Genomic DNA, 13946 nt, shown 5'->3' on the forward strand with positions numbered 1-13946 from the left:
AAGTTTTTGGATGTGTGCCGACCTTCTCTTTTGCGCGTGCAACGTTTCACTAGCTTGCTCACCTGATGCCTGCCCTCAGTGCTTGCTAAATGCCAACAGCTCTCGTGCTCAACACAACCCAGCGTTACAATATGCCATAATTCCAGACAATCAGAGACTAGGCTGCTACTTTGGTTTTCTTTTCCTTTTCTAGATAATTTGAGCAAAAGCTATAACTCATGCTGCTTTGAAAGCCCTGCTATTGCATATCTAGTGTTCTTTAAGCTGAAATACAATAAATCTAAAATAAAAGTTTTTATTATTTTAAATATTATTTTTGAAATTCAAATATTTAAATTGACATTTTATTTTACTATAACTAAAAGAAACCTTATTAAAAATTATAAAAGTATAGCTTTTATTAAAAACTAAAATTTGTAAGTAAAACTGAAATAAACAAATTATATATTATACACACACTTAAAAATTAATAATAAAAATGATAAAAACAACAAAATTACAAATAATTCAAATTTTAACACAACTACAATAGTAGGCTATATTAATGATACTAAAATACTTTAGATGTAAATAAATAAATAGAGTACAAATCAGTGTTATTTTAGTATAATTGAGATATTATATATAGTTATCGTTTTTAATATTTTCATTTAGTTTTATTAGTTTTCATTTTAATTTTAAAGTTGTAGGTTTTTGTCTGTTTTTATCATTTTTTAAATATGTTTATACAATTTTTATTTCTGTTTTAGTTTGACTTATTTTAGTATACTTAGTGTTACGGGTCTCTTCCAATAACTAACACTAAATATTAAACACGTAATTGCATAATTCATCCTGTACTGTTGGCATTACAGACATGAATGGCTCCTCAAATCATGTAGCTTGACGAGAATATTGAAACAATTCATTGGCTTTACTTTTCCTTTTCTAGATATTTTGACCAAAAACTGCATCTTACACAGCTTAGAAAGCATTGCTATTGCCGTTTGGAAATGCACATCTAGTGTTCTTTATGCTGCAGTCACTGTGTGGAGAAATGCAGCGAGTTTAAAGACTACAGGAGTTAGGATTCAGAGTCTCTATCGGGCTCACTGTGATATTTGGGGCCTGTCTCGCTGCATGTCCCAACTAGAGTGAATAAAAGTCTTTTCCCGACAGTCTTCACTCCCGCCGATCATAACCCCCCGAGTGCGGCAGACACTATCGATCGAGTGCGTGTTGAAGTAAAGTGCTCTTCCAGCTGGTTTCTCTCTCACATCTGCCACCGCACAAATCAGATCAAAGACTCGATCGCACAGGCCAAACTATTATGGCATGCCACTGCGAGACGACCGCAGGTTAAATGGATGGGTGTTTTAAAGCCGTCATACTGTGAAAAATCGAATTCTCCTTGTATTTTTGGAAACTGAAGTGTTCGATGTACTATTTAGACTTACTTTAACGTCACTTTCACCAACCATGAGCACATTCAAGTCAATTGCAGATGGAAAAAAAAAGCAGGTCCCGCCCTACTTTTTGGTTAAATATCCCTTTTCATTTGGAAATGATGGAAGCAAATTGCGCTACAAATGCCACTTCATGTTGATTTGAATATATGACAGCAAGCATTTACATATCAAGGCATATTTAGTATGCTGCATGATGAATGAGCCAAATAAAAACTGGCCATTTATATCTAGAAGTCTTAAAAGAACAGTTGCAAAAACAGGTGTAAATTGAATAATAAAAATGCTTTTAGTGCAAGAAACCTTGACTAACATTTCTAATACATTTAAAAGCAGGGTGATTATAGTTCAGTGGTACTAAAACTAAAAACATTTTTGTTGCTTGAAATAAAAATGAATTGAACTAAAATAAAACAAAACTTTAATTTTAGTTCTAAATTTTATTTGACTAAAATGAAAATTAACAATTAAAAATGATCAAAATTTTAGCTTTTATTAAAAACTATGCATTTTAATTGACTAAAATTAAATTATATATTATACACACACTTAAAAATTAATAATAAAAATGATAAAAACAACAAAATTACAAATAATTCAAATTTTAACACAACTACAATAGTAGGCTATATTAATGATACTAAAATACTTTAGATGTAAATAAATAAATAGAGTACAAATCAGTGTTATTTTAGTATAATTGAGATATTATATATAGTTATCGTTTTTAATATTTTCATTTAGTTTTATTAGTTTTCATTTTAATTTTAAAGTTGTAGGTTTTTGTCTGTTGAAATGAAAAATTATTTAAAAACTATATAGGCATATTTAAAAAAAATAATAAAAATGATAAAAAACACAAAACTACAAATAAAATGAATCCAAAATATTAATAAAACTATAATCGTATATTAATGACACTAAAAACTACTTTAGAGAGATAAAAATAATAAAAACAAAAATAAAAGTGTTCAGTGTTATTTTAGTATTATTGAGATACTATTATAGTTTTATATTGTGAATTACTTCTTTTTATAGTTCATTTTAATTTTAGATAAAGTTTTAGTATTTTTTTTGCCTGTTTTATCATTTTGTAAGTTTTTTTTTCACAGTTTTAGTTATTTTAGGACATTAAGTTAAACTAAATGAAAACGAGAAATGTTGCCTTGGCAACAAGCTGAATTTTACTTTATATCAGTTAAAGTTTCTTTTATTTCAAGTCATTTTTATGGTTTTAATTTTAGTTAACTATAATCACCTTGGCACTAATGTACTCAGAAAGTGTCTTGTACGGGCGCTTTGAAGCAGGAGTGTGGATGTGTGAATGTTCCTGTCTTTTATGAGATCTCTCGCCACATTCTGTACACTCAGAGGTGTAATAAGTGAAGTGACGTGACATGTGGCCAAGTATGGTGACCCATACTAGGAATTAGTGCTCTGCATTTAACCCATCCAAAGTGCACACACACAGCAGTGAACACACACACACCGTGAACACACACCCGCAGTTGGGGGTTCGGTGCCTTGCTCAAGGGCACCTCAGTCGTGGTATTGAAGGTGGGAGAGAGCGCTGTACATTCACTCCCCCCACCTACAATCCCTGCCGGTACGAGACTCGAACCCGCAACCTTTGGGTTACGAGTCCAACTCTCTAACCATTAGGCCACGACTTCCCCCGAATATTTCTCCTGAACACACACATCGATTGACTGAGGTCGCTGAAGAGACCCCTTTAATGGTGTGTTTCTCAGAGAAAGGACACACATCACACTGCCGTCCCGTCCGCGTGATGTTTCTCAGGGGAGAGAGACGCTCGCCGAGCCCCTGCAAAGAAGCCAACTGGAAATCACGAGACACGGCGCCACAAAGAGCCCAAAACCTTCAGATCACCTCCACAAACCAGCAGCTTTCCAGCCAGCATTAGCACAAAAATACAGTTTCTTCCTCAAAACCATGTCGCTACAAAATACACAAAATAAAAGTTAGAAATAATGCTACTGTTTAACCCTTAAAAATTCAACTCTATGAGCCAATGAAGGTTGTTTTTTTTTTGTTTTTTTTTACTTCAATTCGTATTAATAGACATCTAAAAATAACCTCAAGCTTTTTTTTTATTTATATTTTCATCTAGAAGACATTAAGCTCTACCATATGGTTTTAAATTTGCAGAACTATTTCATGACCTTTTTTTCTTTAAATAACAAACATACCTTTTTTTGTACCTTTATTAGGTCAGATACATTTCATGATTTTCAGAGTCAACAAAAATTAAAATGTATTCAAAAAGTCTGCTGTACTGTATATTGCGGTTAACATAATATCCATGCCATGTTTAGAGATTTTAATTCTTTTTTTTTTGTATTATTCAGGAACAATGTCTTAAATCATTAATTTTCCATAAATAAATAAAAGTATGTGTAAATAAAAGTAAAAAAAATAAAAATAAATTCAATTCAATTATTTCAGAAATGTAAATAATTTTAATTAGTAATTATTTGTATTCCAAAGAATTAGATGTTTTTAGTAATTTTGCTTTAGTTCTTTCAGGTACAAAGTCATTATTTGTACAAAAAATTAAAAATAAATAAACTATAAACAAATAAATGCAAACAGACTTCATCAGTAAGTGAACTGTGCATCAGTTTAACTATTTCAGGACTGATGCAAACATTTTCTAGTTTTCAGAAGTGGCAGCTATAAAACATTTCTCATTTTCATTTTAAGTTAAAGTATTAAAATAACACTAAAACTGAAATAAAAATAATTCAAAACTATATAGACATTTAAAAAAAAAAAACAACAACAAAGTTTTTAAATAATAAAAATTACAAAATCACAAAACTTCTTTACCTTTAACTAAAACAAAAACAGAAAATAAAACATTAATCAAAACTATAATAGTATATTAGTATTATGGTGGTGATATTTTGCCCGTGCAAACACCATTCACATTTACTTTGTGAGTAAAAACAAATCTTTTTTTCTTATATAAAGTCTGTTTAATGTCTTAATCTATTCCAATTCTGAATCTCTCAGATGTCTGAATGGCCTTCTTGATCCAATTTCTGATATTATCATTAAATGATCACATGACAACACTGCGTTCATAAACAGCATTCAGATGACACAAGAAGAAACAAATTATTTGGAAAGCAGCCTGATTATGTGTGCGCTGCTCTAAAATGGGTGAAAAACATCGGTCAATCACTCTCACACTGAGCATGTGCGTAAAACTTCAAGCCTGTTGCCTGGTAACTGTCGGCACAAGAGGGAGGGAGAGAGAGGGAGAGGGAGAGAGAGAGAGGGAGAGAGAGAGAGCAATGATCGGAGGACTGATGGAGAGAAAAAAAACACAACCTTAAGAATACATTTAGCCAGAGCCATTACAGCAGGACTGATGGTCTTGCCGATGGCCACACAGAGAGACTAATGACACTAATCACACGACTGACTCCAGATCAGATCAGCAGACAGAAACAGAGTTGAAGCAGATGAAGGGAACAGACAGCAGGGTGAAGCATGTAATCAGGAAAGGGCAGAATGAATAGATTCAGAGAGCGGCATGCTGGGAAAACAGCAGCGCCTGTTGAGGACAGAACGATTCTCATGTATAGACTGATCATCTGATCATATGTATGCTGACACACACACACACACACACACACACACACAACCAGCTCTCTAACACACTGTAACTCTCATCCTCTCACAATGCAAATGTCCATCTCTCTGTTTTTCAGCGTTGCTTCTTTGTATTCTTACAGTAGGTGAGCTCAGCAGCAGATAGCAGCGGATCTGAACATGCTGCATGTGTCTACTGTCTTTTCTTCCCTGTTTGTTTCTTCACTGACTGTAAACAGCTCAATTCCTGCACCTCCATCAGTACAGCTCTTTCCTTTCCTCTAGAATCGGTCTCTCTGTCCCAGTCTCGCTTCGTTTTCTCTCTCTCTCAGACGTGATAAAATGACTTGATTATTGATCATTATGTGACATTGTGATGAATACAGTGCATGAGATTGTTGTGTGGGTAATAGCGGTTCATTAACACTCCTGGCTGACGAACAGCATGGTTTATTCAGGCCAGTAAGGCAGATTTTTACTTGCCCTGCCAACATTAAAAAAAAAATAAAAAATAAAAATGCATTTAATGTTTTATATGTGGAAGCCTTTTCTAATATTTTTCATTGAACCAAGATGTTGTTACAAAAAGCAAAACTAAGCTGAATTTTCAGCATCATTACTCCAGTCTTCAGTGTCACGTGATCTTCAGAAATCATTCTAATATGCTGGTTTAGTTGTGCTGCTTCATATTTTTTTGGAAATCTTTTATGAATAAAACGTTAATGTTTATAAAATGCTTAATATATCATTATAAAATGCATACATACATAAAGTATGACGTATCGTGTGTAATAAAAGCAAATTACAATAATATCTGGAAATTATGAGCACTACTGTTCAAAAGTTTGTTTGTAATTAATATTTAGTTCATAAAGGATGCATTAAATTGATCAAAAGTGACAGTAAAACATTAAAAAATACAAAAATAATACAAAAGATTTCTACTTCGAATAAATGCTGTTCTTTTGAATGTTCTATTCATCAAAGAATCTTGAAAAATAAAACGTATCAGTTTCCACAAAACAAAAAAGAATAAATACAAATAATATGAAGCAGAACAACTGTTTTCAATAATAATAATAATCAGAAATGTTTCTTGAGCAGCAAATCAGCATATTAGAATGATTTCTGAAGATCACGTGACACTGAAGACTGGAGTAATGATGCTGAAAATACAGCCTTGCATCACAGAAATAAATTCTATTTTAGATTATATTCAAACAGAAAAAAGCATTTTTAAATTGTAATAATATTTCACATTTTTACTGTATTTTTAATCAAATGCAGCCTTGGTGAGCAGAAGAGACTTCTTTCAAAAACATTAAATCTTACCAAGCCCAAACTTCTGAATGGTCATGCATATGTGATCAAAATGACTTTTCACTAGGTTGAATTAAATTGCACTTATATGAAAAAAATTAAAATATTTTACTGCTCAAACTCATGATTGACCAATTGAGAACGAAGTATACCAGCTATACAATCACAAACACACTTTTTGGTAGACAACGAAGCCATCCAATGCAAAACATACAGATCTGTTTGTCTTTTTGAACTCCTATCAAATGCATGCAAGTCATTCCCATAATTTTGACAAAAACCTCTTCTACGTACGTCAGCTGGCTAGACAACGCTACCTTGGTGGCTCATTAAAATCAGCAGAATTCACATCCTAATATTGCAACTGTAGCATAAAAGCAAGAACCCATCTCTATGTTTGAGCGGCTCGATACGGACGGGCCGGCGTTTCTCAGCTGCGCTCTTGTTCATGAGCTCAGAGAGGGACAGATGAGGCTATTTCGGGAGCTGCAGTAGGAGTCTGTGGGTTCACCTTTGCTCAGGATGCGAGCGGACACTTTAAAGAGCGCTGTGGTGTGTGTGGGCGCGTGGATGAGTGTTGAACATGAGAACGAGGTTAGGGCTCCGTGAGAGAGAGAGGGGGTGAATACATATCGATGAAACGCAGCCGAGCCGTAACTATGCAGCGGTATCCATGGAGCCGTAACCATAGCAACAGCGCTCAGAAAGCCAGGGTCTTTAATTGGTGTGCGTGTGTGTGAATATAGAGAGAGAATAGGCAGCACTCACACACTATTGTTTCTAGCAAAACAACACACGGATCCAACGCCTCGAACACTAAAACCTGCTTTCCTTTCACTATTTATGGCATTTCCTCCTATGACATCACTCGTATCTTTCATCCTTGTGAAAATTTACTATGGCAGTCATTTCATTATTATTACAGTTATAAAGCATCGCTATTAAACAAAGAAATTACTTTCCAAGTGATTGAACATGCAATTTCGTCCTGCTAGATGATAAAATGAGCAAAATGTCTGATAGACACTGAATATCTAGACACTACAAAAGCATAGAGACTTGGATAAACACATATACCCAATACAAATATTTAGGCCTAAATTTAAGATTTAAATATTGCACGTAACTTAAAAAAAAATAAAAATAATAAACTTTAAAATGAACTTTAAGTTAAATAAAATATATAAAACTTATTTTATTTCACATTTAATTCCAAGGCAGTGTATCTCATTTTTCATTTAGTTTAACCTGATGTACTAAAATAAGTAAAACTAAAATAAAAAATAAAAATAAAAAAAACTTTTTAGATACATTAGAGAAAAAAAACACAGCACAATTACTAAAACTTTAACAAAAATTAAAATGAAAAAAAAATGAAAAATAATAATTAGAATTATAACAGTATCACAAATGTTGTATATTTGATATGCATATACAGTAACATTTCCAACATTTTGGATTAAACAATTTTAACATAAACCAATAATTAAACTCAATGTGAAGCATATTTGTCAGTCATATAATAACAAAACAGTTCAGAATTCTGTAACCGTACAAATAAACCAAATGTGTTCATATATCTATCATTGATATATTCAATTAGTCTCTCACCTCATACATTTTAATTTAAGTAATATTGATTAATATTAATATTTAATTAACATTGCTTAATTCTTTTCACATTAACAGATTTATGTTGACAAATATGCATCCCATTAAATGTATTAGTCTGTTCAAGGTAAAACTGTGTGGAAATGTTGTATGTAATTCAAATACATAAACCTTAAATTTAATATTTTTTTGACTGCAACTGAAATGCAATACGCTAAAAACAACTCGGAACATCTTAGCAACTTTTGCATGAGCAAATACTCACTCAAACTATCAGAAATATATAGTTGGAGATTTTCCAATAGTGACAGTAACTGTAGTAGCCATCCTGGAGGAAACTATGGTTACCATGGCAATGTGCTCTTTAAGGATGATCAGAATGATAAAATGAGTTGGCTCGTGTTTCTATGTGGGTAGTTTGGTAGTAGCACATTTCATCTACTGTAAAACCTTACAGTCATTAAACGTGAAAACAGGAAGAAAACACACTTACATTGTCCACTGCAGCTTTTCATTTTTAATAGAGTTGTACAGGGCCTGCGGAGAGAGCGAGAGAGAGAGAGTGAGTAAGTCACAGAGAGAGTGAGTAAGTCACACCTGAGCTGTAAATGACTGTGTTTGGTTTCACAGACTGGCGTATGAGTTGCATCATATATATATTCTGCTGTAAGTAGCATCATAATCAGACTGTGACAGATGACACACCTCAAAATAAACATCTGATTCAGTTATAGCCACACGGTCTACACAAATAAATGCCATTCTGGACATCAACACCTAACAATCAGTGAAGCATCAATTTAACTCCACAACCAATAATCCAAACGTTTTCCAACCATAAATTTACATAAGAGATAAGTGTTTAAGCTTGTTCGGTTTTTGTACTTGTTTCTAAATGGCAGTACATAATGAAGAAAAGCTAAATCATTAAAAATATATATATAATCATAATATAGAAATATAAAAAAAAAATTATTAATGAAAAAAATATAACAACATTTTAAATAAACATAAAAACAAAACATAAATTAAAAATAAAAACATTAATTCAAATAAAAAAACACTGAATTATCTTTTAATAAAAGAGCTAAATAAAAGACAAAACGATCACAGATGGCTGTTAGTCTCCTCAGATCATTAGCTCTTAATTGACACATCATCGGTGTAAATGACGAGTCTGTGCGGACGTCAGTCATCAAACACCTGCGTCACAGTGGAATCCTGTGTTTGCAACTTCATTATCTACACAGATTCCCCGACAGAGTCAAAGACTGTGCCTATATTCGACAAAACCTCAAAGATAAAAATGATTCATAAATTAAATAAATGTTTTATTTTTTTATTCTATAAAGCATAGCTGTATGATTTGGCTTAGAGGTCATCATAAGACGCACAGTATATAAAAGCAACAGAAGTCCTAATTCAGATGCCAAGCTAAATATGCATGAGAGAAGGACTTTAATAAGCATATTATTCCCTCCACACGTCTAGAAAAAAAGAAACCTCAGCATGAACAGCTAATAATCTCAGCGTGTACTAGAAATTCAGCAGCAACAGAGAGCAAATTTACCCTCTCGGTCCCTCAGGGCAAAACAAACAGCATCTCCCCACCAATGCTCATTTCAAACAAAACCAATTCAGCTAGAGATTTCTTTTAGTTCATGTCTATTAGCTTTGAGGCAATCTATAAGCTACTGCACTCCTAAAAGTACACTACAGTTTGATTCACTCTTAAAAATAAGCATTGCAACAGGGGGATTCTGCAGCAGTGTCATAGAAGAACCATTTTTTGGGTTCCAAAAAGAACTTTCAATGACCAGTTCCTAAAAGAAATTTTTTTTTCTTCTTACATTTAAAAACTCTGTAGAATCTTTTTCCACTATAAAGAACCTTTTGAACAATGGAAAGGTTCTATGGAACCATTAATAGCAATAAAACGCATTTATTTTTAAGAGTGCATGGTGTTTAAAAAGACAAAATCAGAACTGTATCTGATCAAAAGTGGCTGCACGGTCCATCTATGTAATTTTTTGGCCTTTTTGGGCAGCAGACAAGTACAGATGACCAGGTGAGTGATGAACAGGTAAGTGAAGGTTACCCTCTTCCTCTTGCGGGCCTGCGGGTGGTTCTGTCCATCTTGAGCTTTTCCCAGGAGGTCCGGAAACGCCAGAGGTTTGAGCGATCGGGATCTGGGCGTTCGCGGGTAACGGAACGGGTCCATCATACGGAAATCTCGCCCGTATCGAACAGAGCAGAGCGAGCGGGAGCGAAAGCGCCCGGCAGAGTGCAGACTGTTCACTCCAATCATGTTCGAAGCTGTGGTGCACTATGGGAAATAATCAACTCCAGTTGGGGTTTGGCTCTTCAAATGAGTTCACTCCAATGTTTAGCAGCAAATGTTCAACTAAAAAAAGCTTAAGAGCCTTCCTGTAGGTCACGGGTTCGATTCCCAGATAAAGCAAGAACTGATTTTAGTGAATCACTTTGGGTTAAGAATCTGCCAAATGCATAAATGTGAATCTTCAATTCAAGAAACACATGAAAAAACCCAATATGGCTTCCTCTGTTAACAGATGAGGTAACTCCAAAGACAAAAAAGCAAGAAAATCTGGCTTAAAAATGAAGGAAAATCCAAGTGTTTAGATAGACTGATGAGAAAAATAAATGTTACAGGTCATTTTTTGAATCAGGTTTGTAAGTCCAGCACAGATTTGCGGTCTCTTTGCGATCACTATATTTGGCTTGAGACCGTCATCTTAATTTCTAATCTTAAACATGAAAGCAATATGAAAAATGTTCAGCAACGGCAACAGGGTGTCTGTAACCATCTGTTTGACAATATCACAATACATTACACATTACGTTTGTGAGACGCTCAAACTGGAGAATCAAGTAATTCAGAGCAAAATAAAAAGGACAGTGATCCTGAAATGTATGATATTTCCCTTGCGTACTCTGAACACATGTAACAGTCGATAACAAACACCAACTTCTACAAGCTAAACATTGCAACCAGCGAGCGGCCAAACACACACACACACACAGTGATGCCACAGATGGCACGTAAAGCTTTCAGAAGTGTGAAAGAACAGCCAGGATCCGACAGATGGAATGAGGCGAACGGAAACCGGGAGAAAACATGAAACACACACAACGCCCTCACAAAAGACACAAACAGTGCGGCACACAGGAATCCCCACACCTGCACCGGCCCAAACGACGAGACAAACTCAGCACGCAATGCAAAACAATCCGAGATGAAGACGGATGGGAGCCTGTTGCTTCTGAGCTTCAGCTGGTTTTCTTTCTTCTTTCTTGGAAGGACCAAGCACTTTCAGAAGATGTGCATCACTCCCTTTGCATCCGTTTATCCATCAATCCATCTGGGATCCATGATAGGTCTGACGGATTTTTTGGGAAGTGCGTGTGGATGCGGTCTCCTCCAAACTGAGTCACAGATACGTGTCCGTGGACGATCAGCAAATGTCCACTTCCTCTCGTCGTCTTTCAGGCTCTGCAGATGAAAAGTCTCTAAATCTCAGAGAGACTCGGAGGAGGCTGCAAGCTCGCTCGCTCGCTCTCTCTCTCTTTCAGGTTTCAGCCAATCACAGCGATCCAGCGCCCTCAAACACACACACACACACACACACACAGCTTGCTTCGCTTTGAATGCTGATTAACATTCAGCACTTGTGCTCAGAGGTGGGACAGCGAGAGAGAAGAACATGAAATTATGGAATTATTATGGGAGAGAGATGAACACAAAGAACATCATAAAACTACAAGTGTGACTGGCGAATAGTCTATAAAAATACAGTCTATTAAAAAAAAAGCATTGAGATGAGATGGGGGTGAAGCTCATTAAACCAAATCCAGATCATATTTCACACCATAATCAAAAGAAATTTTTTTTTAATGACATATAAAAATAATAATTATTATTTGTATTTATTTTATTTTATTTTATTTTCACATTACAATAATGGCAATGTTTTTTTTTCTTTTAATTTGGGGTGAAATACAATACGACCTTCTTGACAGGTTTTATTAGATTTATAATTATTTTGCTGTGCATATTTACTGCTAATGTGTATGGTTTAATAATGAAACATTTTAACCCAATTTACTTCACATATTTTTAGTTAATTCATAATGGATTAAGTCATAAAAATAATAAATAAATATCCATATCCTTATCTAAGCACATTAAATATGCAAATAGAAAATAGTTTTCTTTTTAACTAAAGTAACACTGTATTTATCATAACATTACCATTTATTACTAAATATTTAATATTTATGCAATAGCATATAAAATACATAATATTAATAAAATAAAATGTCTTTAATAAACACATGTATGTATAAGTCTCTATATGAGATATGCTTGGTAACATCAAAAATAAAGTCATTTCAGAACAAGCTTGTATTTCTTTCAAGATTTCTTAATTAAGAAAGTATATTAGGAGAAATTTTGATTTACAATGATGACTTCGGCTCTTATACTGCTACACTTGCACTTAAACTGCAGATGCATTTAAATATGGCTCATTTATTATTCATCATACTGTAACATATTCGAAAATATATCTTGGGCAAAAGTGATCTGCATTTTTATAGTTATAATATCCTAAAATATTACGAAAATCTTTCATATCAAAGAATAAAATTTTAGCATTACTAAAGTTGAACTGAAAAATTATATGAATCTAGTTCGTTTCCCTTTGCTTTAATTGTTTTAATGAAATTTAAATTCAGCTTAAATGAGCATTTTCTTGCACATCTTTACTCAAACTGTTTTCAACAAATTTGAAAACACAAAAAAGCATGATTATTGCTGACCGCCTCCATGCAATTTATTGGCCTGGACGATATATCTGTCTATCTAGAACAGCAAGTCATGCAGTGCAGGGACTGAATGGACGTCACCTGCACGGCCGTCTCGTCTGGACTGAGTTGAGGGAGTTTGCTCAGCAGGACAGAGATAATTGTTCCCCCCGTCTATCGTTATCTCCTCAGTAAAATGGGACGCCGTCAGCCCGTGACCACCCTATCAGTGCCACAGCCTCGGCCCCGCCCCTCCGTCTCCATGACGACGACGCACTTCAAGCACTCCTCACTAGCGTGTGCAAAAGCCCACAAGCAACCCACGTGTGAGAGACAGGCACAAATCCACCGTCTTTCACCGCTGCACTAAAGAAATGCCTCCTGCGGGGGGGCACACAGAAAATCTTTGCATTTGACCTCATTTTTTTTTTTTTCATATTACAGATGTGACTCAATGTAAACACGTGAAACAATTTTGTCTGAATAAATGCATGTGCACAATACATTGCTTGCTTTAGCCTTCAGATGCTGGTGTTTACATTTACTGTAATGATTACAGTCTAAATAAATACATAAAAAAAACATTCCCACACTGGAAATATAACAGGAAGTAATACAAAATTATTTATTAAACAATAGAAATATTATAAGTTATTTTATGAATAAACAAATACACCGAGCCCTTTAAATAAAATAAAAACACAAAATTAATCTTATAAATAATTTACAAAGTAATATAATATTATAAAGCATCATTTAAACCATATTATAAATAAAGAAAACTCTCTCTCTTTCTTGCTCTCTCTCTCTCTATATATGCATATATGTGCAGAGCGAGAGAATGAATAATGAAGTTATATATAAATTAATATAATATTAAATGATTATTTTTATTATAACAATTATAATATAACATTTATGCATATTTGTGTGTGTGTGTAGATATATATATATATATATATATATATATCTACACACATATATACACACATATACATACAGGTGCATCTAAAAAAAATTTGATTATCGTGAAAAAGTTCTTTTTTTTGTAACATTTAAAAAAATGAAACTTTCATATATTCTAGATTCATTACATGTAAAGTAAAACATTTCAAAAGTTTT

General features: G+C 33.9%; 1 protein-coding gene across 1 annotated transcript in view; it reads right to left on the reverse strand.

Annotated features, from left to right (window-relative positions):
• Positions 1-13946, reverse strand: part of LOC107711419 (uncharacterized) — a 55340-nt gene that overhangs the window by 9400 nt on the left and 31994 nt on the right. Inside the window, exons 13-14 of the mRNA XM_016516412.1 lie at positions 8491-8534; positions 3346-3404 (exon numbers count right to left, since the gene is read on the reverse strand). Coding sequence (XP_016371898.1) covers positions 3346-3404; positions 8491-8534 — 103 coding nt within the window. The remainder of the gene's footprint in view (positions 1-3345; positions 3405-8490; positions 8535-13946) is intronic.

Source organism: Sinocyclocheilus rhinocerous, unplaced genomic scaffold (assembly GCF_001515625.1).
Source record: "Sinocyclocheilus rhinocerous isolate Xijiao unplaced genomic scaffold, SAMN03320098_v1.1 scaffold402, whole genome shotgun sequence".
NCBI classification, from domain to species: Eukaryota; Metazoa; Chordata; class Actinopteri; order Cypriniformes; family Cyprinidae; genus Sinocyclocheilus; species Sinocyclocheilus rhinocerous.